Source organism: Cuculus canorus, chromosome 13 (assembly GCF_017976375.1).
Source record: "Cuculus canorus isolate bCucCan1 chromosome 13, bCucCan1.pri, whole genome shotgun sequence".
In the NCBI taxonomy this organism is placed as follows: Eukaryota; Metazoa; Chordata; class Aves; order Cuculiformes; family Cuculidae; genus Cuculus; species Cuculus canorus.
The window spans coordinates 357,424-383,268 of NC_071413.1; the positions used below are offsets into that span (position 1 = coordinate 357,424).

Consider the following 25,845-nt stretch of genomic DNA (forward strand, 5'->3'; position numbering starts at 1 on the left):
ACTCGGCAGCAATTGGTCGCTCTGCTGTCAATCACAGCCCTAGAGCCAATCGGCGCTCTCGGCAGCGACTGGCCCGCCCCGCCGCCAATCACGGCGCCCAGCGCCAATCGGCCCGGAGCGCAGCGCTTCCTCGGCGCGGGCCAATGGGGCGGCGGCGGCGTGGTCACGTGACAGTGCTGCGGGTGCTGCTGCGCTGCTGGCGGGGGCGCGACCATGGTGAGGGGCGGCGGGCAGGGCTGGGCCGGGCTGGGCGGGGGGCCGAGGGGGGCCCGGCCCGTGACGGCGGTCCGGGGCCGAGGGGGGGCTGGGCCCGGTTACCCCCGGTGTCCGGCCCGGGGCCGCGGGCGGGGCCGGTTCCGCTCCCGCCGCCCCCGGCGGTCGGAAGGGCCTGGGCGGTCGGTGCAGCCGCCGCCGCCCGGGCGGGGCCGGGTCTGGGGCCCGAGGGCGCGGCGTGGTATCCGTTCTGGCCGAGAATCCTGTTTCGGTTGTCGGGAGAAAACGAGGGGGCGGGCGGGTCGCTGGTCGGGGGGAAGCCCGGCGGCTCGGCGCGTCCCCCGAGCTGCTTAATGACCGCCTTGTCATTAGCGCAGGGTCTGGCGGCGGCTGGGCCGGGTCCCGAGCGCCGGCGTGCAGCAGGGACCGTGCAGGTCTTGGGCCGTGAGCTGCGTCTGGGGCTCGGCGTGGGTTTAATGCCGTTATTCTCTGGGGAAGACCCGTGGTATTACGGGAAAGATGAATGGAAGACGCTTAATTGGGCGATGAGAAGCGCTAAACCTGCGTCGGCGGCAGTCCCTGTCCCCGCAGAAATACTGTGCTAGTCATTAACTCGAGAGTGGCACAGCTTTCCACTGGCTGTCGCTGCCGTGGGAACGGCCTGAGACTTGTCTGGTCTCGTGTCCTCTTGCTAAGAAGAGCAGATACCAGGTGATTGAGAAAAAAATAAACTTACAGGTGTTAAAGATGGGATAATCCCCTCTGTCAGGTCAGGCTGCACTGCCGTTTCCTGTGCCCGAGCTTGATTGAAACCTTGAAGGGGAATGTTGAAGTGCCTTTAACAAGATCGGTTTTAAGAGGGCTCAGGGCTGTTCTCGATCATCACCTGAATGAAAAGTGTGGCCCGCTGACTCTTGCCAATGTCTTGAGGCTTCCTGTGGCGGCAGGTGCCGCTTCTGTCTCTGTTTCATTTCTGAGCTCCTGTGCTGTGAGATCCAATACAAGTTCTGGAGTTGCCCTCAGCATTGCAGGGTGATGATTCCTCTATGTAGAAAATGTTTTTGTGTTTTTTGGTAATTCCAAGCAGCTCCATGATTTTTACAGTAGTGCGTTGTGTGCATCAGGTGTTGTGGGTAGGCTGGCAGTTGTCCTGTTCCGCTTCTGTCACTAACCCATCAACCGTACTGGATAGCATTTGTTTTAAATGTCTTGGTGGCGACTGGTTGGTAGGAAGTCCTGATAAAATCCTAACAGGAGGAGACAGAAAAACCTCCTTGGGTAAATTACGTTCACTGTGGTGCTGAAACACAAGCATGTGAGCAAACAGAAAGAAATGTCATGTGTGTGGAATAGGCTCTAAGCACATCAATTATCTAAAAGAGAAGTACTTAATCATTTGGAGATTAAATGAAGGTGCACTTTAGAAATGGAACAGAAACAAAGTCTTTTCTTTTGTATTATTTGTGCTCTGCATCCACCTTAAGGTACCTGTACTGCCAGAATACAAGCTATGGGATAGGCTCCACATGCGTGCTTTGAATTTGACTGTGTTTCGGTGCTACGTAGTGCTTTCTCTCAAGTACTATCAGTCACCAGATTTAAGTGAAAATAGGCATCTTCATTAGTAAGTGCAATGAACCGAGTAACACCCTTCTCCAGGTGTGGCTGAGGGCCAAGTATGGAACTTGGTATGAATCTTATGAAGTCTTCACGTGAGGATGAGTGTCAGAAAATCATACACAATAGGTGTAATTTTCACTTTGTATGTTCCAGAATAATTCCTTTTATGAGGATAGGCATGGTCTGTAAACGTTTGCTGCTGCAATAATACACTTTTCTTGATTGCTGTCTGCAGTATTGTATTTCCCTCTCTGATCAGCCATATGGTAGACTTCTCCCAAGCTAGTTTGAGGTTTACAAAAATTTTTGTTTTCCAAGGCAAGTTACAGTTCACAGGTCTTTATTTAACCAAACAAGAAACAAAAAAAAACCCACACAACAGAACTGGCACCAAAAGCCAGCTCTCCTCACCCCTGCTGAATTCAGCTGCTGCAGTTTATGACTTCCCTGACTCGCGTGTGGGGCTGATGATAGTCCTTTCTTCGAAGCTAGAGAAAGGCTGTGGTCCTCTCACACAGAAATGGATAGCGCAGCTGAAAGGGGCAGTTCTCTGTCGCTTCTCTGCTCACTCGCTTCTTGTGGCTTGAGAGATAAAAACGTCAGGGAACAGGAAAACAGAAAATTCTGTTTGCATCAACTCCTTTTTCTCAGTGGTTGCAGTGATCTAGTGGGGTTAAGGCTCGGGCATTTCTGAAGACTGAATGGCGCATAATTGCAGCAACTTGTGCTAATGCAGGAGTTGTACCTTGTTGCACGTGTGGACAAGGCAGGACATTCTGTGCCCTGATGGCACACTACTGCTGCTTTGCTCCAGTCTTCAAGGTCTCTTCTGCCGCTGAGGCTTGTGTTCAGGGTCTCATTTTGTGGACTGGCGTAGAACTCCACAGTGCGGTGGCATTTTTTGATAAAATTGCCACTTTGGCAATACCATCTCGTGTTATTAGGTTCCTAATCTGATGTGGAAGATGCAGAGCTTTAACAGCTTTACTCAGCGTTGTCTGATGGCAGAAATGGTTCCTGGTTGGGCACGTGTCTTGCTGGACTCGTGTTGGCAGCTTTTGCTGTCTGTCCTCTTTACTGCAGTTGCTCTTGCTACGACTTCCTCAAAACTGAGACATCCTGTTTTTGGGGTGCTTTGTATCTTGATGTGATCTTATGTATTGCTCAATAATAACCAGGTGGATGGGGGACAGCCTCTGTTGTTGTGCAGCGGGAAGTAGTTTGCTTTCTGAAGTAGAGAGGAGAGGGTAAGCTGATGAGTATTCAGACTTTGAAAACTGAAAAGTAAGAAAGAATTGAGGACTCGTTCAGTGGTGCTGCTGATAACGTGTTTTCACGTAGAAGTAAAGCTGCTACAAACAGAAGGAAAAGGGAATCTCTTGTGGTGATTGAGAAGTACTTCTGTCAGCAAATAAAGTCATGTGCTTATTACAGTTCTAGTGGTCGAACGCAGTTGGGGGCCTTGCTGCTCAATTTAGAGCAGAAATGGCAACCTGTCAGTGATTTCTGTGGATGTAGGCAGAATTGATGTAGAGCTGACTCTGGTTCATAATAAATGGGAAAAGCTGGGTTTGATGGAGCCAGGCTTCCAAATGTCATTATTTCCCCATCTAAAGACACTAAAAAGGCACGTTGTGAATGTTACCCCTAAGAAAGTGTCTACTTTCAGATAGAGATTTGAGGACGTCATTGTTCGTATTGTCTAAAGTATAGTCAGATTCGTGGTGGCCATTGTGCTTTACCCAGCGGGTTTCATACCGAAAGCAGGGAAACTGATGCATGTGCACTCTGCCAACCTCTTTTGGGGCTGCAGGAAAGATGTGCTTCACTAAAGGCTTAACTTCATCTGGGCTGTCAAAGGCCCGCCTCTTCCCACCCCTCTTCACAAGGTTTTATGTGGTTGTAGAGTGTGAACTAGGTGAATGGATAGCGTTATCAGCTGGGCTAGCCTTCTAGCTTGTGTGATGTGTTATGGTCCGAGCAGCTCTCACAAAACCGTGTTGGCCCCACCAAACAACCAGGGGGTGGGTGTGCAGGGGGACTGCAGCTGTGCAGGCTTTGTGCCCATTAGAAGAGGGCTCAGGAGGTTTGTGGTTAGCGGTTAACATTACTCCACTGCTCCTCCGTGTGCGTTAATGTAGAGATACGGCGTGGTGAAGAGCGTATGGGTTCTGCTCGGTGGTGATTGTCTTCTCTGGCACACTCATACGGGGTCAGGGGCTGCAGGGTGTGATGGACGTGCTGGCAGAGACATAATGCAGCAAGCCAGTACATGATGTTGTGATATTGATCCACATGCACCAGTCCCAGCACTGTCATTTGTTGTTCCTTGAAAGTCTGGAATAAATAAAGCTCAGCAATTACAGCACAGTTCTGTTGGCAGAATGTGCTTGCTTCACAGCTGGAGATTTTCCAGAGTTTGTAGCTATTGAATTCCCTGGGAATAGGGCTGTCTAGCCACAGATACCGCATTTGCCTTGTGTTGAAGTTGTTTTTTGGAAGACCTACAGTGTCTGTGATTACTTAGAAAGAGCTTTCTAGAGGTGCAGTTACTCTCATTGGAAGAGGTAGTTTTTCCTGTTGACAAAATAGACCTGTTAATTAGTTATTGTGCATGGTTTGAAGTATTAGAGGCACATTGATCCACTGAAGTGTCATTTGGAAGGAACCTTTATTTCGTATAACCTCTTGCTTGAAGCAGGATCATCGCTGATATTGGATTTGGGTGACTGAAAACCTTCAAGGGCAGAGAGTCACAGTAATTTGGGCATGATCAAGCAAGAATGGTATTGCCTGCACTGTCTGCTTTGTTATGTGTGGAAAGGGGCAGCGGGAGAACAAGGGGGGAGATGCGGTCCTGCGACTGTTGTGAGGGAGATTCCAACTGCAGAACAAGAGCCCAGTTAAATGTGGGAGAAACAGAGGTGGGTGATGGTTGCAAATGCTCTATAGCCATTAAGTTGCTGTTAAACCTTTATATTGTAATGAAGACCTCAATTTTAATCTGTCCCAAAAGATGCTTATGGAACTCCAAGCATGGGGTGTATGGAAGGAGTTGGTACAGAAGATACTGTTTTTAAGAAACATCAGGGTGATGTAATTCCTGGTCTACTAGCTTCTTACTGGATATAATTAAAAAGAGGAGATCGGGAACTTACTGAACACAGTGGATGAGGGGAACAAGTTGTAAATAGTGGAGAAATTACTGAAGCTTCAGACTTGGAGAACCTGGCGTGTGATTCACTGCATATGTGCAGCTGCGGCAGAAGGCCTGTTATAGCTGGACTGTAAGCAATGGATTAATAAATATTGCAAGAAAATGCAGTACGATCCTTGGAAAGGTGGAAGATGTTGAAAATTTGAGTTGAAGGCCTGGAATGTGCCCCCTTGAGGAAGGGGGGGGGTCACTGGAACAAGCAGAGACATGAAGAGTTGTTGCTTCTTCTCAGTTTTCTGTTGCCTTCTGCAATTGCTTCTAACATCCAGAACGCACCTACTGTAATTTATCCTTTGCTTATCTGAAACTTGCCTTAATAGACTTGTGAGGCTGAGATAGCAGTTAATGGGGACTCACAATGACTTGTTGAGTGCAGACAAGCATCTGTACAGTTGCAGTGTGTGCGATCTGGGCCTTGCTTGGGAAGAAGCAACAAGGCTTTGCCTCAGTGGAGTGATGTTTCTGCATTCTCTGGAAGCTTTTTCTTGTCTGATACTTGCCAAATTCTGACCTCCAAATGTTAGAAGGAAAAGTTGAACCTTCGTTCTGTGCCCCTGGCTTTGCACTCTGAGAAGCAGAGATGCTCACAGGCTGCCTGTACCTTGCTCCTCCCTGCCCTCAGGTTTTTGCAAAGCATGAGGAGCTTCTGCCTTCCACCTCACACAGCTGTTTCTGACAGCTCTGGAGTGGTCCCACTGCAGTATCTGCTGTGCTGTGCTCTAAACTACAGAAACCCCAGTTTGAATCAAGCCATAAACAGCTTCATAAAAATAATTGAGTTCTGGTTTGTTTTTTTGCAGCCAACAACACAGCAATCTCCTCAGGATGAACAGGAGAAACTCCTGGATGAAGCCATTCAGGCTGTGAAGGTGCAGTCTTTTCAGATGAAGAGGTGCTTGGTAAGAATGTGACTTTAAAATGCAATGAAGGTTGTTGTCTGCTAGGAGTGAAACCGTAAACCAATACTAATCTCTAGTGCTGTGAGGAAAATTTAACCCTTTATGCATCTTTCTGGCAGAGCTTTTGCAATACATGAGGCAACGGTTGGACTCGATGATCCAATGGGTCCTTTCCAACCTTGTGATTCTGTGATTCTGTGAACTACTTAGTGAGAGTGAGTCTTGAGTACCCTTCAGATGAGTCCTTCTGAGTTCACTCCAGCGTTTGACAAGATAAAGATGGACCTTTGTAATTTACGTGCTTGCATTTAAGCAAACCTAAACTGAGAGTAAGCCTGCCATTTGCCATTAGAAGGTTATTGCTCAAATCCATTTTGTGTGGAACTATATGATGAGAAACTATTCCTGTTTATGACCAACGTACTCTTGTTTTTCCATATAGTCTTTTCCTGGCACGAACAGTGGACCATGAGGCTAATGATGAGTTACCTGCTGCATAGGATAAATTATGTTGTGGTTAACTATAGACCAACACGTGGATTCTTCAGTGACAGGAAAACGCCATTGCCTAATGTTGTGCTGAGAGCTTTATCTTGAAATTGCAGCCAATGCAGGCAGATCATGGCATTGCGCATAGCTTGGGTTTGAGAAGCTTCCTTTTATTTGGAGAAACTGCTAAAGGTTGCAATGAAAACTTGAATATTCCCACCTAGTTCCATGTGATTAACCAAACTAACTTTGTTTGCAACCAGATTAGAGTGGCAGGAACAGTAATGCCTCTTCCAGCTTTGTACTCCATGCAGTGCTTTTGAACCTTTGAAGCGGCTGCAGCGGAGCTTTGCTCTGCTGTCTGTGACTGAGTGACAATATTCTAAGTGGGTCACACTAGCAATTCCTTCAATCCTCCCCCAAAACTTAATGCTGCTTCTGACAATGGGTTGAACAAGCATGTATGGGTGGTAGATGAGAAGTTTGTCTTGCACCGTGTGATGCCAGGTGATTTTATATACTTAATAACTGTAAGTTGTATGCAGCCTAAAACTGCAGCTTTCCATAAGGCATCATTCTTGAGCAAGAACTAGAGGGGGAGGAATTTAATTCTGACAAAGGTCTGCTGGCAGTGTGTATCCTCTGTCTGCTACAGAATTCTTCATGAGATCGGAGCAAAACGGCAGATCAGATCTTGGGGATCACTGTTCTGTTTTGCTTGCTGTGTAGAATCTGGTGGAGATTTCTGCATTAAGGAACACTTTCTTCTTGGTTTTTTTTCTTCTTTCTTTTTTTTTTTTCCCCATTACTATTACGATTTATTACTGTAGCTCTGTCTTCAGTTACGTCATCTTACTTCCTTCAGGTATAATTAGAATGGGCGATATGGTACAAGCTAGATACTAAATCACTTGATTTAATTGGAGTTATTGCTTTCCTTATGTGTATTCAATCTTTGCATGCTTCTTTAAAAAGCTAAAAGTTGCTGCAGTTGCCTAGTATTATTTCTTACCGACTCTTCTTTCTTCCTCCAAAGGACAAAAACAAGCTCATGGATGCTCTGAAACACGCTTCCAACATGCTTGGTGAGCTGCGGACTTCTATGTTATCTCCAAAGAGCTATTATGAGCTCTGTATCCTTTGAAGAGGAAATGAAAAGTTGAAATGCTGAATTTTGGATGAAATGTTTGTCTGCTTTGGCACAATAGCATCTTGTCGATCTCAGATATTTATTAGCACTTTTCTCCTCAGTGTTAGTTATCGGGATATATTGTAGGAGAATATCCACTTATTTGCTCACTGCACAAGTTCATCTTTTCCCTTTGGTGTAAACCAGGTCTTTAATGTCTCTCATATCTTCCTTTGGGAGGTGTCAGGAGTCTAGTTCTATAAAAAAATCTGCTCTGTATAAAAATTCTGCTTGCAGCGTGCTGCTCCAAAATCTGTAAAACCAACTTTTTCCCTTCATTATTAACTTAGCTTCTAAGCATAAGTCAGTGCCCTGATGTGTTTACTTGTGCATATTGGGGTTTCTAAAGAAGTGGAGCCTTTTCATGAGACTTGGAAATAGAATATGAATGTATTCAAATACTGCTTTTTTCATGTGTGGATGGTGTTCTGTGACACACAGTATGCCTTTCCTCTAGATATTCTGTTCAATCACATTCATTTGCTCCCTGTTTTGATTTACTTGTGGGTTTTTTTCCTTCTTTTCTGATATACTAAAAATGATAATTGAAGGCTTGGGGTTAATGATGCACGTTTATCCCAATAGGAATTACTGTTTTGGAAACACTACTTACTTGTGCATGATTGCATTTGGCACAGCATCTTTCTCCTTGGTGCGAATGAGCAAATGACCATGGAAATCTGTTATTCAAACTTAAAATCCTTAACCCTGAGAAAAAGACATGGCAATTTCTGATGAGCTGCACTACTTGGAAGTCTACCTGACAGATGAATTTGCCAAAGGACGGAAAGTGGCAGACCTCTATGAGCTAGTACAATATGCTGGAAACATCATTCCAAGACTGTAAGTGTGTATATCTTAGCGCGTGTTTGATTTTTCTCTTAAACTGATGCATAGTGGTTGGGCTCTGGGTTTGAATAGTGATTGATGCTGCATTCTTGCTTGACAGCAAGAATTCAGTTTGCAGCGGTGAATGGTATTTCTGCATATCTCAAGTGGATTGCTATGAGACTTCCATGACACAGGCTGAGTGCAGCTGCTGAAGGTCGGTGTCTTCTGCCAGTGCATTGGTTTTGTGCGTGACCAAGATGGAAGTGCTTTGATCTTGGAATTAAGTTGGCGTTTGGGTAAAGAGCCCGTCAGTGGAAGATTAACCAAGTGCCTTATTCTAGTCAGGAAGATTGACTACACATTTATTAACTTTTTCTGTTATCTGTTAATGAGCTTGTACCTGAGGATTTAGATCTTAGATCCTGCTTCGTAACCATTTATCTCTTTGGAGAGTAAGAAATGGGAGAACGAAGCTGAAAACTCCTGTAACTTAATTCTTAAAAGCTTTGTGTTTCTGACTGTGGTTTTCTGTCTGTGTTAGCTTACTGGAAGTGGCACTGGAAGGCTTATCTTCAAATATGCGGCCATTGGGCTGGAGTAGATCTTCCAGATTTTCAGACTGAGGACTCAGATTTGGCTTGGTACTGGAGTTTTTGTTTCCTGACCTTATGTACGTGACAAGAAGAGACTTTGGAGGCACCAGATTGCATCCTCATGCAGTTTCTGGAGTTTGACTAATGACTTCTCCAGATCTCTACCCCTCTGCATAATCATTTGAGTTGTCTTCCTGCCCGTTTGACGTAGACTCTAGTTTTCCCACAGTAACACTTCTGATGCTTTCATAGAGGAGCATGCAGAGCGGCTTGAGGCTGCTAAACCAAATGTGTGAAGGTTCTGAGCATTAGATATATTTTCCCTTTAAGCTGAAGGGGAGTCTGAGTGCACTGGAGCACTAGCCCTTTGTATCTTGCATGCTTCTTGTGCCTATTGCTTAATACAGAGATGCTGAAGGAATGAGTACGGGCCTGGGCATTCAAAGAATGTAACACCTATCCTGCGAGACTAGAGTGTGAGAGAGGTCTAGCTGCTTCACCATAACAGATCACTTATCTACAAGCACCAGAGCTGTTTGCCAGCTCAGTGAGGGGCTGAAAGTACGGAGGAGCTGGTCTGAGAGCATTCAGAAATGTGCTAGGCATTTAGACATTCAATGTGCAAAGCATTGTAATGAGGCGAAGTGGTTGTTCAGATTTGCTGTCCTCTGTAGCAAAGGAGAATAGTTGTCAAAAGCTGACTAAATTTCCAAAATTATGCACCTAAATGTTCTTTCGTTGCTTTCTGTGCTTTGGCAGTACTGCCAGCCTAGAAGAAAGGAACTGTTGCCTTTAAGTGTGATGTTGTTACTCTACAATTTGTTTGATTCTGTGCCTTTTGCAGGTATCTCCTGATAACAGTAGGTGTTGTCTATGTCAAGTCATTTCCACAGTCCAGAAAAGATATTTTGAAAGACCTGGTAGAGATGTGCCGTGGAGTGCAGCATCCTCTTAGAGGCCTCTTCCTTAGAAACTATCTCCTGCAGTGTACCAGGAATATCTTACCGGATGAAGGAGAGCAAGCAGAGTAAGAAGGATGGGCTATAACTTTAAAAAATTAATGGTTTTAACAGAACATATCTAAATATCCTATTTGACTTCCTTCACATTTGAGAGAAGTCGATATGTTGGAACACTATAGACTTGACACGTGTCTTGTCCATTAAGGGTTCCCTTCCAGAAATAAGGTTCCTCACAAGTGAGGATATGAACCTAGATATTGTTCCACATGCTTTTCTACCTTCTTAAAAATTGGATGTTTGCCAGTGGATGGAAGGATGAATGCCCCTGTCTGGCAAACTTCTCCTGTTCTTAAACTGGTTTCAATTGCAGTGAAGAAACCACTGGAGACATCAGTGATTCGATGGATTTTGTGCTGCTGAACTTTGCTGAGATGAACAAACTTTGGGTGCGGATGCAACACCAGGGCCATAGTCGGGACAGAGAGAAAAGGGAGCGAGAAAGGCAGGAACTGAGAATCCTAGTAGGAACAAATCTGGTTCGACTCAGTCAGCTGGAAGGTGTTAATGTGGAGCGCTATAAGCAGGTGGGATGTCTGTTCATCCTTTCTGATTTCTGTTACCTTTTCCAAATGAACTGAGACTTTGTCAGAAAGCCTTTGTGTAAAGAATAAGCTGAGAACACAATCCAGGCACTGTGCTGCTTGGATGAAATTGCATGCGTGTGGATTTAAACTTAGAAAGTACTTGTAAAATCACTGTGAGATTTTTTTTTTTCTATTCCAGATTGTTCTGCCTGGAATATTGGAGCAAGTTGTAAACTGTAGAGATGCTTTAGCTCAGGAGTACCTCATGGAGTGCATCATACAGGTGAGCTGCTTAAATTTGATTGCAGTGATGGGACACTGGGACACTAACTCCTGCGTTTCTAGTCGGGTTCATACTGCTGTCACCTCTTCCTCATGAACTGGAAAACTGTCCCTGGGACTCTTGCATAGTGGCTTTATTTTTTACCAGATAGGCAGAGTGGAGATTAATCCTTTTTGTGCTCCTTCTGTCACAGAAGCTTGTAAGCACCTGAGCAGCAGTGCCTGCAGTATGAGTGGTAGTAGATAGCTGGGCCTTCAAGTTACCCACTTATCTGACATCTCTTGCTTCATGCATTTACCTGGTCAAGGTCTGCTTGGGCCAACACTAAAGCATTTGTAGGCCAAACTCTACTTGCTGTGTGGCTGTTTGCTTTAGAATGACTCTGTTGCATTTTACTGCTGTGTAACAATGGGCAAATCAAATTTATAACTCAATGACTATTATCTGAAACTTCAGGTTTTCCCAGATGAATTTCACCTCCAAACCCTGAACCCATTTCTCAGAGCCTGTGCTGAGCTGCACCAAAATGTGAATGTGAAAAATATTATTATTGCTTTAATTGACAGGTGAGTGACCAAGGGGATGGAAATTGGCTCAAAATTAAGGTTGTATTGTGTGCAAGAAGATGGTAACTCTAGCATTTGAAAGCTTTCAATTTATTATATCACTTAACTTCACTGTTTCCCTGTCTATCAGCTGTAATTTAAGACTGAAAAATATTATTTCTTTAGCTTCTGCTCTCTGGACTCTGCTTTTACAACTTCTAATGAAAACTGCTTTAAGGACTGATTAAAAGTTGTGAACAGATTAAGCCAGGAAACAACCCATTTAGTATCGACCGATGTCATGAACCCAAGTGGTAGCAGTGTTCTGCTCCAACAGCCACGTCTGTCATAGGTGCTTCTTGAAGATCTTGATGGCTAAATTGTACAGCAAGGTTACTTTACCTTTCAATTTTGGTCACAGAACATAATATATGCCTCTTCAGAAAAGAGCTAGCAGGAAACGGAACTCACTTTGTTATTCTCAGCTTACTGCTAGCTTCCAGCCTGTTCTCCCCAAGATGTGTCTTTTCTGTGAAGGTCCTGCTTAAAACAGCTTGCACTAAATTCAGAGAGGGGGAAGAAGCTGGAACTGAAGTTTTGGTTTGTATTCTGAAAGGAAGCAACACAGATTACCAGCGAGTACCTGTACTTTCTTGCTACAGAAAGGAATTGCGCGTCCATGGCTTTTTGAAGCTTCAAAAAAGCCTTGTCCTTGCATTTGCACATAGTGCATATGTAGTTTGTATCTCTGGTCCATTTACCAATGCATGGACTTGTTACTGCAGGGATCCTGAGTCCCTCTGTCATTCAGCAGTGAGTTAGGGCAGTTGTGGCTTTGTTTCCTGATCTTCTCCACTGCCTAGAGTTGCTAGCATGTCTTGTGCCATGGCTGGTATAACTTAGGGTCTGGAGTTGTTTTTTAACAAATGTATCTGTTGTTTTCCCCAGGTTGCATTAGATCTGTTTGTTCAGGATTTGGTTCAGTATTCTTCAGTATTTGTTTGCGTTTGGCAGAGAAGCAGCTCTGCCTTCAACCATGATGTTCTCAGGAATTCACAGGTTTCCTATGCTTTGCTGCCGTAGCTGAGATTTCTCTTATTTGTTAGCTTTTAGAAGTGAAAAAAAAAAAAAACCCACAAAAAAAAAAGAATCCCAAGAAGGAATTGCTTTAACATTGTCTTCTGAGACATCTTGACTGCTTTCAGTGGAGGGCCACCGGGACCTTTTGCTAGGTTCTTACATTAGTGTGTAGCAATGCAATTCCTGCAAGAAGGCTTTCCTTGTGTAGTTTTTGCTGTCGTGTCTAGTTAGAGGACTGAAACAGCTTTTGGTATTACCTCCACAGCAAGTAGTCTAGTCTTACTGCTAGAAACAACAGTAAGCAACTGATTAGCAGTGAGCCTGCTGCCCTCCTAGACTTATTGCCACTGATAATGTCCTGCATTCACCTTCTTGTGTGGCACAAAGACAGAGGTGGAAAGGTGGTGGTGTGGTGATCATCATATCATGATCATCCAAAGTACAGCAACTTATGCTTATGGCTGTAATGTTACTCCAGGTGTTGGAGGATAGGAGTGGGTCTGTTCTTGGAATGCATGCATGTAGGAAAGATGTTTCTCTGTGTTTGGATAGGATTCGTTAGGAGCAGTTTGTTGGGCCTTTCAGTATTCGTAGTTAAGGTGTGATCTGCCCTGTACAGGTTGTATGTGCATTTCTAATCTCTATTTCAGCTTGGTGTTGTGGAATGATTGAAACTGAACATCAGTGACTGCTGAGGAGGCTTGTGAAGCTTCAGTCCCTATTCCCATGGAGTTTTCCTGTTAAAGGGATCTTTCTGCAATAGTCTTGCCGCTTTGGGATTCTTCTTGCCTTCCTAAACCATTCATACCTTTTCATTATTCTGCTGTCTGCCTGCAACCTGACGGTACTCCACATTGTGCTGCCCTCACCCTCTGAGTTGTTTCCGAGAAAAACTACCTTTGTCCCACTGAGAAAAAGGCTGGCAATTGTTCCTGGCTTAGCAAGTCCGCTTGTTACCATCTTAATGAATTATAGGAGTAGTTCAATGTCTGTTTATTTCCTGGCAGTGGAGTTTTGGTTTTTTTTTTTTTGGCACCTCAACCTTTTCTTACCTGCCTCTTGTTTCAGACTCAAAGTTAGAAACACTGTAAGAAAACTTAATCGTGTGCCTTTTCATAGATACTTTGGAGGTCTTTCTCTAATTCACAGAATCACAGAATCACAAGGTTGGAAAGGACCCATTGGATCATCGAGTCCAACCATTCCTACCACTCCCTAAACCATGTCCCTAAGCACTTCATCCACCCGTTCCTTAAACACCTCCAGGGAAGGCGACTCGACCACCTCCCTGGGCAGCCTGTTCCAGTACCTAATGCACTCTTACTGTGAAGAATTTTTTCTGATATCCAACCTGAACCTCCCCTGATGGAGCTTCAGGCCATTCCTCTTGTCACTGTCCCCTGTCACTTGGGAGAAGAGCCAGCTCCCTCCTCTCCCACAACCTCCTTTCAGGTAGTTGTAGAGAGTAATAAGGTCTCCCTTATTCAGAATAGAATAAAATTCAGAATAGAATAAATCCCTCATGATTAGGAAGCAGAGATAGCAATGCTGAGCTTTTAAAGCTGCAGCTCTGGTAAGCTGCTGGCATTTCTGTAACAGTTCTTCTTACCTTGTCTCTGATATCTGCAGAAAGAGTGGTTGGCAAGACTCTCTCCTCTTACAGAGATAGCTCTACAGCATCTTCCGCGTGCTTGCAGGATAGCAATCTCCTGCTTTGGTTTTTTTTTTCCCCCCCAAAAAAAGCATTCTCTTCACTTCATATTTACTTTGTATTTTGCTCTTTGTAAACAGTGGAATTGCCAAATATGTTTGTCTGTCTTAAACTTAACTATGCTTTGTGTCTGTATTTCTTCAGTTTTTTTCTTCTGTAGACTGCTTTGTAGGGAATGCTACTGGGTGTCAAACTTGAGCAATATCACTGAGTGGGCGTGGGATATTTGCTTTTCCATCAGCCTACTGTGTACCTCTTTCTCTGCTGGGAAAAAACAGCTGCTACTTGCTGAGGAACATGGATCATGAAACATCCTTCTTGCTCTTTCTTCATCTTCGCATCTCTGTTAGCATCTCTTCCAGGACTGGTATTTACCAGGCTCTGTGGCTCTTAAGGCTTCTGACTTCTGTTAATTTCCTTTTTCTTTGTGATAGAGATTGCAAATATACCTAGAGAACTTGCTGTTTCCTGCCAGTATCTTTCTGACCTGTAGCTGTGGAATGGAAGAACTATGCTGATGAGGCTGCCTTCCTTTATCTGTTACCAGGTTAGCTTTATTTGCACATCGTGAAGATGGACCTGGTATCCAGCAGATATCAAACTGTTTGACATCTTTTCGCAGCAGGTTGCTACTGTTTATACAGGTATGGCCGGTGTGCTTGCAAGCAGTTTGGGGGCTTTATTTGCCAAGATAGGTTCTTCTTTTTGTCAGCTTAGTCCCTGTCTTAAATTTCAGTCTCGCCAGGACATGCCCTCAGAGGATGTGGTGTCTTTGCAAGTTTCTCTCATTAACTTGGCTATGAAATGCTACCCGGACCGTGTTGACTATGTTGATAAGGTGTTGGAGACAACCGTGGAAATATTCAATAAACTTAATCTGGAACAGTAAGTAAAATGTCTCTTGTGTTCTCTCTGGAGTGGCAGTTAATACTCTTAAAATCCTGGTTTCTGCATTCACCACATTTGGCGAGATAGCAGAGAGGTGCTTTGAGGGTGTAAGACCGCTACTTTTAGGCTGAGCTGTAGAGGGTCATGATAAACTACTGACTAACCAGAGCTTGCTCTCACCTATGCATAAATCCTGCTGCGCGGTTGTACAGCTGCACAATGTGATGCCCAGCAATGTGTAGTTATTGTCTGTTTATCCCTTACTTTAGCACTTTAGAGTTCTCGTTTTGCTGGATTTGCAGCCACAACCTCTGCTTCTGCTATCAACCAAAAACATGTGGTTTCCCTCTACATCCTAAAGAGCAAGCTATGACTTGTTTTGGTATTTTATTTCCTATCTCCCTAGCAGTGAGTTGCTTGTGTGTTGCGTTAGTCATCAGAGTTGATGTTGAGGCAGGCTTTGAATCTGTCTACATGTGTGAACTATTGATTAGTTGTGGGTTTTTACGTGTATTTTCTTTTAGTATTGCAACCAGCAGTGCTGTTTCGAAGGAGCTGACTAGACTTTTGAAAATCCCTGTTGACACTTACAACAATATCCTCACGGTTCTGAAACTAAAACATTTTCACCCACTCTTTGAATACTTCGATTACGAGTCCAGGAAGAGCATGAGTTGTTATGTGCTTAGCAATGTACTGGATTATAACACAGAAATCGTGTCCCAAGAACAGGTATGATATAAGTAACCTGAAATTCTAGGTATCTAACTACTGTTTGAAGAATTGAAAACCCATACTGAGTGCCTTCATGCCCCTGCATGCCCCTACCTCCCCATCTTAGTAGCACAGGCTTTATGCCCCTTGATAATTCTTCCACCCCGTGTTCTTAAATATCTTATCTCCGCACATCTTGCCTAACCTCATCCTAGAGACTACTTCTGTTACGTTTGAACAAAGACTCTGAATCCCTTAAAACTAGGTGTTTTACCTAAGACAGATGGGTGTACTTTTGGTGGTACTGCTGTGCTGTCCCCTGTGTGCCAAGAGGGGACCCCTTTTTCAGGGAGTAAAGCAAGTACATCCTAAAGCATCACCGCATGCTTCCGTAGTGCTTTGTCAGCAGCGTGAATGGCTGTAAGGATGTTTTCCAGTGCTGCCATCTTATGCTAATGACTGCTTTGGATTAAACAGAGATTATGTTGTATTTAACAGGTTGATGCTATCATGAATTGGTATCCACGCTGATCCAGGATCAACCGGATCAGCCTGCGGAAGATCCTGACCCCGAGGGACTTTGCTGATGAGCAGAGTCTTGTGGGAAGATTTATTCATCTTTACGTTCAGATGACCCCGACCAACAGTATCTGGTATGGTGACTGGTGCTTAGCGCTTGTGCTCTCTGAACTGTCCTTGCGTCGGTTACTGTGCAGGAATCTGGCGTAACTGGGAGCTGGAGCATTGGTGCTCTGGCATTACAGGTTTGGTGGAAAAACATTATGTGACACCTCTAATGGTAGTATGAAATGTCATTTAAACCATCACCTGCTTTTTCCAAATAAAAGTGTTTGTGGATTTAAAGCTTCTGTGCCATGAGGTGGCAGTTTAGACGGAACTGTATTAGTTTGTGGTAACAATTAATTATCTGACAGCTTCATATAACCATCTGTCTGAAAAACAGCAAATGAAGTCTGGAGCACTGTGCCATTTGCATTCCCTTGGTATCAGAATATACAACAAAGTTCAGAAAATACAGCTGATTTGTTTGGCCTCGCCGATTTTAATTACCCTTAAGTGCATGGCCTTCATATAGCATGTAGTGGTTACAAATCTTTTTCCTCCCTGTTTGGTCCCTCCTTAAGAGCAGATGTATTCTGGCCTTGGAGCTTGTGCATTTTTACTTCTAACAGTGAATTGATCTGTCAGAGCTTTACCTAATTCTCTGACGTTAATTTGCTGTTTCTGTTAATTGGCTGTAGTTTAGTTCAAGTGTAAAAGATCTCTGTATATTGAGAAGCATGCACTGGGGCAGAAGGACTGGGGGTGTTGTGTCTATGCAATATAGAGAAATAATCCCAAAATAAGGGGAAGGGGAGAAGCCAACAGTACAAACAAGTAGAGCTCCTGAGTCCCTCTCCATAGGTTTAGAACAAGGTGAATAGACAGAAAAAAACCAGGTTCATGTTGTGTGTGCAGCTTGTGCTTAAAACTGAGAAAGGGATAAAAGCAACTGTCATTAGTGAAAAACTAAAATTCGGGGAGTAATGGTAAAAGCTGCAGGTGTGTCTACCAGAGTGTGGCACTGTAGTCTTTCTCTTGGAGTATGAGAAATCTTGATGTATGAGTTCAGTTTTCTTTGAAAGCTGATTTCTTTTGCTTTTTTACAGGGTGTGTAAGGATAAATAGTCCTTGTTTTGTAGCTTCCCTTGAGTTGAGGACAGAATGTATCTGATTGTCATTATTAAGTGCAAGCTCAGGCAACTTCCATCTCACCTGCACAATCCAAAATGTATCTGTAGTTCATACAGTAGGACAGTTGTTGCCTAATACTTACTAAGCAGCTGTATGAAAAGTTTCAGTAGACACCATGTGAAAAAACTCCAGGGACTGCAGAAATTTAATTTAAGCAAAGTGCTTTGTGTGTAGTCCCCCAGAACGCTGTCATTTACCTGGTGCTCACCACCGTTTCTGCCTGATGCTCTTGTTCCATAGACTGCAGTTACAGATGCAAAAGAACGCCCCTCTTTCAAGAATTCTCTAAGTTTATGGTTCTTCTGTTTTTAGATCCTAAACACTGCCCGGAAACACTTCGGTGCAGGTGGGAACCAACGTATTCGTTTTACACTACCACCACTTGTTTTTGCTGCATACCAGCTTGCTTTTCGCTACAAAGAGAACTCCAAAGTCGTAAGTTGACTTCTCAGTAACTCCTATATACTTGCTGCTTTTTCGTTTTCTAAAAAATGCATTTTGTCTGGCTGCCGTATGTGAAGACTGGATACAGAATGCTAGTGGTTTTTGCCAGAGGCAGATTTTACTTGAGGTGTGAATATTTTCTAATTTGAGGAAGATTTTTATAGGTTAATCTTAAATTACCCTCAGCACTTGAGGAATGGTGAAGCAGGAGTTGGCTAGTTGTGCTCATTGATGAAGGTGACTGGTTATGTGTTTTTACAAGGAGACTGGAGAACTAGGACACTGCAGGTGATGGCATGGAGCTGATTTAAATCTGGGTATTGAAATCCATCAACTACTGAATCTGTAGATATACTGTTTTAATATTTCTAAAAGCAAGTGCTTCTTGTAGGTTAACATTGCAGAAGTGCACATTAAAACAATCACTGATCCATTTTGGGCCCTTAATGCTTTCTGACTGCCACAGTTAGCTTCAATATGTATTTTGTCTTGGGGGGGGGTTATATTATGGAGAAATAAGTCAAAGTGTTGTTTGTTAAAACACTCCTCAAAATGAATGTTTTAAAATTCTTTTCAGCTTCTGATTGATGCTCCAGACAGAATAGAATTTTTCTCCACTTTGCTAGTTTGGCTTTTGCTCTGTTGGGTTCTAACCATAGCTCTGGTAGCTGCAATTCCCTGTAGGCTGCTGAGAAAGGTTTCTGTGATCTGGTAGGAAAATGGGTGTGACCTGTTGGTAAATGGCAGAAATACTTTGTAAGGGCCCCCTGAGGTCAGCGCAGCACTGCGAGGGCGCTCGCTGCTACCTCAGGTAAATAAGCAGCTGGAGCACTAAACAGATCTTACTACCATTTAGATTCTGTTTTCCTTATAGCAATAGTCTTATTTAAGCTTGGACTTGTCTCACTTCTCTAGGATGATAAATGGGAGAAGAAGTGCCAGAAGATCTTCTCGTTTGCTCATCAGACCATCAGTGCTCTCATCAAGCTGAACTGGCGGAGCTGCCTCTTCGTCTCTTCCTGCAAGGAGCACTGGCTGCAGGAGAGATCGGCTTTGAGAACCATGAAACTGTGGCCTACGAGTTCATGTCCCAGGTGAGTGTCCAGTTGTTACAGTCCTGTGCTACCTTAAGTTTGTTTGGGTAGGTTTTTCTGAACATTGAACCTTCCAGTGTGGTTAAAACAGCTGAATTTACAGACAGCTAATGCAAACTGCGTAGAAACTCGTCATCTTCCTCCTTGCTTCCCAGGCTGCTGTGGAGTTAAGCTCCACTGCTACTGATTTCAATAGTCAGTCTGACAACGTGTTGCATCCTATGTATATAGGTGCTTTACTGAAGGAGCATGGCTTTCTCAACATAAAATGCTCCTTCACTGCTTCGGAGACTGTCTTCCAACTCCTGTTATCCAGCTGGAATTGCCCTGACCACAAGCAAGAAGTGTTTCTTGCAAGACTTGTTTCCCCTCTGTGGTTTTGACTTGATTTTGACACTCTCAATGAAAGGTATTTTCCCTTGCTTGGAGCTTTTAACAAATGTAAAACCAAGCACTTCCTGCCTTGTCACAAGCAGGTGTGATTTGGGTTTTTCCTGATTGTGTTCTATAGCAGTGACTGAGCCTTGCTTTCTCCCTTGACCCAGGCCTTCTCTCTATATGAAGATGAAATCAGTGATTCAAAAGCACAGCTGGCTGCTATCACCTTGATAATTGGGACATTTGAGAGGATGAAGTGCTTCAGTGAAGAGAAACCATGAGCCTTTGAGGACTCAGTGTGCGCTGGCAGCCTCCAAGCTCCTTAAAAAGCCAGACCAGTGCCGGGCTGTGAGCACGTGTGCCCATCTGTTTTGGTCTGGCCGAAATACTGACAAGAATGGAGAGGAGGTAAGAATGAAGTGACAGCGATGTACACACATGCTACCTTGGTAACATGCCTTCTGAAGGCACTTACTTCCAAAGCAAATGTATCACTCAATGATGTGGTTGGAATGTATTCTAATATATGAAACTTTTAAATCTCACTGCCATGTGAGCTGTGTAAATACAAAAAATAGAGAAAACTCAGAATTTAAGGGTGGAAGTACCATGCATATTTTTCAGTGTCGGCTGAGTTAAGACTGGCTGTCAAAGCACAGTCTGCATTTTGCGTGTGTTTATTACAGTAGCTGTGTTTGTGTGTGAACCACTGAACTCCAAATTAAAGATACAAGTCAATAAAGGTAAAAATAATGTTCTTCAGGGCTTCTCAGTAAGCTGTTGCAATTAGAGAGCAGTGTTTGCAATCTGTTTCTCAGATTATGCATTAGAGTATGCGTTCACATAATTGAGTTCATTATCTTGTAATTGAAGGCTTTCAACAAATGTTCATGTATTGCCTGATATAACAAAACTTAAAACTGGTGGCAGTAGGGCAAGGTAAGCTTTCCATAGCAGCTTGTTCAGCACAGTTTGTATCACTGCTGTTTCGTGTGTCTGTGGTAGAGTGCCGGGAAATGCCATAGATGTGCCAAGGGAATAGGTACTGGAGATCCTTGAGGTTCTTTTATTTCTTGTAACTTCCAAGTTTTTTTTCTTTCAGCTTCACGGAGGAAAGAGAGTGATGGAATGCCTGAAGAAGGCTCTGAAGATAGCAAATCAGTGCATGGACCCTTCTCTGCAAGTCCAACTTTTCATAGAAATTCTGAACAGATATGTGTATTTTTATGAAAAGGAAAATGAGGCGGTGAGTGGAAATGCATTCTCTATTGCATCTCTTTTAAAGAACATTTCTTTAACCTCTTCGTTTACACGCTCGAAATCGTGTCTCTTCAACTCGCTCCATGGTCTGTCACAAGAGGCACAAGTTCTGGTAATAACAACAGAAAAGTCAGTTCTGAGTAAAACTCCATTCTTCTTGGGTGGGGGAAAATAGCTAATGTTACAAGTGTAGTTAGAACGTAAGCGTTGTGGGACTTAGATACCTGAAGTACTTACAGATCAGAAACTTAGGATCTTATTGCTTTCTCATCAACTTTTAGAGTCAGTCATTTCTAGGCCTGGTTTACCACAGATAGCAAATGATGATAAAAATGAATGGTAGTGTGACAACATAGGCAAGTGGTGAGCATTATTTGTCATCAGGTTCCCAGAGGTGGGAAGGGAGCATCATAAGCCATAGCATCATCTTCCTCTTGGGTCCTGAAGGTATCTGGTTTCCTCTGGTTTGCTTTGCTTTGGTTTGCTTTGACGCTTTGACACTAGAATCTGACTTAAGATGCATGTAAGGGAAAAAAAAATACTGCTGTTCCAGGTCAGTGCTGAAGCGTGGAACAAATGATTGGTGTAGCTTTAATTTCAAGAGATAGATGCAACATCTCACGTTACCAGCCGAAATTCTGCATCTGAAGTCTGAGAGTTACCTCATATGTTTTCTGTTAGCAGATCACTATAAACTTTGCCAGTCTGGAAAAACTGCTCAAGTAGGGATCAACATCCCATGTGACGTCATCATTTGATCGAGAGCAGGTGTTAATAGCCTGTAGTTCTGAGAGAAGGTCAGATTCTGAGATTCTGAGCCTTATCAGTATTTCTAAGAACTGCCCAAATACCAGTAGTTTTAGAGACAAGGTCAGGTAAGACTGATTGCCTATGTGCTTCTACTCGGGTCTTGTTGATGACTTCTGCTCTGTTTGCCGCCTCCTGCAGGTGACAATTCAAGTTTTGAATCAGCTTATACAGAAGATAAGAGAAGATCTCCCAAACCTTGAGTCTACTGAAGAAACAGAACAGATTAACAAACACTTTCACAACACACTGGAGCACTTGCGTCTGAGGAGGGAATCACGGAATCTGAGGGGCCAATTATGAAGGTCTTGTTCTTTAGGAAGATACACACTGTACTTATTTCTTTTCATTTCCATACTGTATTTTTTTTTAAGATAGATTCATAGGTTGTGCCTTTCAGAAACGTTGAGTTAACATTCATGTGTTCAGTCTGGCACTTCAAACACTTCTGTCAAGTACTTTAACAGATTAGAAAGTTGGACCCAGCAGCTGCAGGTTTCATCAGTTGGCATGGCTGAAACATCCTTTGAAATCCACGTGATATGGTAGGGCTCTTCCGGTCCCGATTTCTCTTCTGTCTGTTCACTGTTGTTCTGTAGCACGTAACTGGCAGTGACTGTCATCTGAAACTGTCTGATCCTTGCAGAGCATCAGATTTTGTGGATTATTGTGTGTCAGACTCTGTCGTGCTTTTCTTTTAATGCAAGTTAAGACTGAAGTGTAATATTTTCCCTAAAAGCTAGAATATATTAATGCATGTTTGGAGAGGTTTTAAAGTACCATGTTCAAAACAGAAGTTATATTTTGCATATTAAGGCTCTGTGACATTCAGCGAGGGCCAGTACTGTGCACAGGGCATATTTATCAAGATAATTTTGTTCCAAATAGTATAAAAATAGAGAAATTGCAATCTATATAGATATGTATAACCTTCATTACTGTAAGTAAATTTAGGGGAAAATGCATTACACAAGTTTATTCGGTATCATGATTTTGCACCAGTGAAACAATAAAGTTGCTATTAACACGTGCTGTTCCTGTCTCTTCGGAGCCCACTGAACCCAATGCTAATGTGGAACCTTCTGATAAAAGCAAAGGAACTGCTATTCTGTAGGGACAGAAGAATCTGAGAGGTAGTTAACCTGGACAATCTGGGAGGCTGCTCGCCTTTCTCCAAATGATGCTGAGATGGTGTTTTTACATTTCAGAATGATTTTATGACATATCTTGAGAGCGGTGGAGAGTCCTCCTGGATTCCAGGTCTGTGCTAGCGTTGAGTGCCAATTAAGTGACAAAGCAGTAGGAAATTGGGCAGTTGCCAGCAGCAGCTCCTTTGAAGACTGGTCTAGACTATGGGTCAGTATCAGTTGCTGAAGAATTGGAAATGTCTGTTTTCTTAACTGAGGGTCATGTTCTAGAGCGAACTGATGAAACTTCCTTACTCTTGGAGTTGACCACTGTTGCGAAAGTTGTCCTGACTTGGTTGGATGGTAAACGAGAGCTCGGTGGGAGCATGCAATAACTTAGTGCTCCCTGTTTTCTGAAAAAGGCAAATACGATCCTAGGAAACAAGAATTATGGAGCAGATAACTATTAGCTCATTGATCTACTGATGCACAAGTCTGGCTTGGAGGGGAGGAGGACTGGGGAGATAACCCAGTGCCTGTGCTTGCCCAATGGTGTAATTAACACTATTCAGAAACCCTTATGTGGCTCTGTATCTGTTGATGCTGTTCCTCTGAAGAGAACCTTTAAACTGATTGTTTGTGTTAAAACCTCCACAGCAGATGATGTTTATGTAGATCCATTCACATGGTCAGGCTGTGCCCTCCCTGTTTACAGTTATTGCTAACCATGTATGTTCTATCCTCAGGGTCAGCCTTCGCAACTCAGGAGTTGTCTTGGGATAACTTGGCTTTGCAGTTCCAACTGCAGTACTTCATGTGTTGTACCCCAGTGCTTTATCCCACGTACTTGTTAAGGCTACAAAGTTACAACTCTTCCACAGTTTTTAATTACCTTTATTGAAATTTTAGGAAGTAAATTACTTCAAAATACCATTTGAGACCTTCAGTGGGTCTGCAGTCAAACAGCACAAAGTAACACTAGGAAATTTCTTACCAGGAATAGCAACAGTTATTAAAAGTGAGGGAGCCTGAACACTAATTATTGGCTGTGAATGTTGAATTCCCTTTTCAGCACTTCATCTAGAGCACCATTACCAGAAAAGACACTTTCAGCAATTGCCTTTCTTTTCACTGCTGTGATTTCTCCAGCCGTGTGGCTGTTTCTGTGCATTTGTAAGTACCCACACCATATTCCCTGCACTACGCTGTGCAGTCTGCACTCGGCACTGGTCTGCACTCCCTTTCCTGGGAGGCTTGGTCTCTTCTTCCACCTCATGTGGTGAAAGGTCTTGATTGACTTTGAAATTTAATGATTGATTGTCAAGCTTATGTAGGCACAGCCTTGAAGTCTTTTTTGGGGGAGAAAGGCTGCTTTGCTCTCTTCTTGTGTTTGTGTCTGTTAGCGGGATTCGCAAAAAATAGTGTGTTCCCTTTCGCCCCTGGAAACTCCTTTCACAACCCTCTTGACTAGGGGGGTAGGCTTTTGTTTCTGAGGGATGTGCATTTTCTGAGTTACTGAGTTAAATAGTTAATTTAAATTAACAGTTAGAAAGGTGTGAAGAATTCAATAGTGGAGGCAATTGTCTGGAAATAGCTGTTGTAGAAGAAATCTGTGTGACATTCCCCGTCCGGGAGGATGCTCTTCTGGGCAAGGTGCTCCCAGCTGAGCATGTCTGGACTGCAGAGAAGAAACGCCACAATCCATACTTCTGTTCTATATCCTGAATTTCATTCTTCTATGAAGTACTTGCGGAACTCTTATCTGCAATTGAGATGTGTAGGTGGAGACTTGGGCTCTGCAAAGTGCTTTACAGGAAGAGTAACTGATTTCCCTTCCTCAGAAAACAGAAAAGCAAATGTGCAAAGGAAATAGTTAAGTCTGTCAGTAACGCTGAGTCGGGAACCCTATCTGCAGTGAATCTCTGTGGATCTCGCTCTGCAGAGCCGATGCTGTTCTGGCAGAACACCCACAGAGTTGAGGAATCCTCAGCTCGTCAGAATCAGATCTAGTTTTGCAATCCTTGACAAAGCTACTAATGTTTTTCAGGAGCAGCCTTGTACGCAACAGAGCCACTGTTGTCATTAAGATAGAGAATAATTTAGAACTTCACATGTTCCTGTTCATACACTCTTATATTGCCTTAACAGGCAGCCTCTGTGCTCTGGCTTGGGGAGGGGTTTTGTATGGGGGGCTAAGTGTTTTAAAGTGGCTGATATTTTCATTGATCGTGATGAGTTCCCTTTATGTTTCTGAAACCATCCAGTCTATATATTTATACAGTGTGTATAGTCTAGAGAGTTTAGTTTATGAAAGCAAAATTCACGCCTAATTCAGAACCTAGAAAATAAAGGAATTGTGTTGACTGTTTAAGAATTAATCCGTTCATTTCTCCCTCTTGAAAGAGATGTTGTTAAACCAGCAAGTTGCATATAAACTGTTACAGAGAGCCTGTCTTTGTACTGCTTGCCAAAAAAATGTATCATTGTGTCTCGATGTGGTTTAGAATGAGTAATGAAGCTAAACTAATGTTTAAAGGGAATGTGGGTGGAATGGGGCAGTAAGGAATAACCAAGAAGTGTGTGTAAAGGAGTGAAACCTATTAGCAGGTAAAATAGGTTACTTTGGAGCTATCAAAAATGCTATGAGACACTGTGGTCTAGGTGAGAATTAAGTTAATTTTGATGTTGGAAAGTCCAGTCTGCTCCTTGTTCTATGGCCGATGTGCTGCATGCCTGAGGCGGGGCTCCAGCTGTTTCTGTGGCTGGGACATGGAAGTCATATTTGCATCCTCTGGTGGTTCGAGTTTATATAGCTATAAAAGGAGGTCTAAAGACTGACAAAATACCTGCTAAAGAACAACAGTTATGGCTAATGACCTAGCTAAGTAGCAGCAATCTACAGTTATGTGACACTGTTCATCCCCAGACATAAAAACGCTTTGCAAAGGAGTTAATGAAATGTGCAGTAAAAAATATCTGGATTTTATAATGGGCAAATGGCTGCCCAGGATGACTGAAGTGATTGCCATGGCAACAAAGAGAATTTGTGTCAAGACAAGGAGAAGCACACAGATTTTTTTTGTTGTCTGATGTAGCAGTCTCTGGTTAGAATTTTGTTCCTTGGTGCACATTTACTGTTTCTTTCCCAGCGCTATCACATCT

General features: G+C 43.3%; 1 protein-coding gene across 1 annotated transcript; it reads left to right on the plus strand.

Moving 5' to 3' along the window:
- Positions 1 to 91: 91 nt before the first annotated feature.
- Positions 92 to 22,152, plus strand: VPS35 (VPS35 retromer complex component). Its single transcript, XM_054078807.1, is given in 23 exon segments — positions 92 to 216; positions 5,851 to 5,949; positions 7,475 to 7,571; positions 8,347 to 8,470; positions 9,896 to 10,078; positions 10,384 to 10,597; positions 10,797 to 10,880; positions 11,337 to 11,446; positions 14,764 to 14,798; positions 14,801 to 15,101; positions 15,629 to 15,836; positions 16,317 to 16,332; positions 16,335 to 16,393; positions 16,395 to 16,434; positions 16,437 to 16,471; positions 17,886 to 18,008; positions 18,933 to 19,002; positions 19,005 to 19,111; positions 19,657 to 19,761; positions 19,763 to 19,897; positions 20,592 to 20,735; positions 21,698 to 21,833; positions 21,836 to 22,152. Coding segments are annotated over 23 exon segments (2,535 nt in total). The 5' UTR covers positions 92 to 213; the 3' UTR covers positions 21,943 to 22,152.
- Positions 22,153 to 25,845: the final 3,693 nt, after the last annotated feature.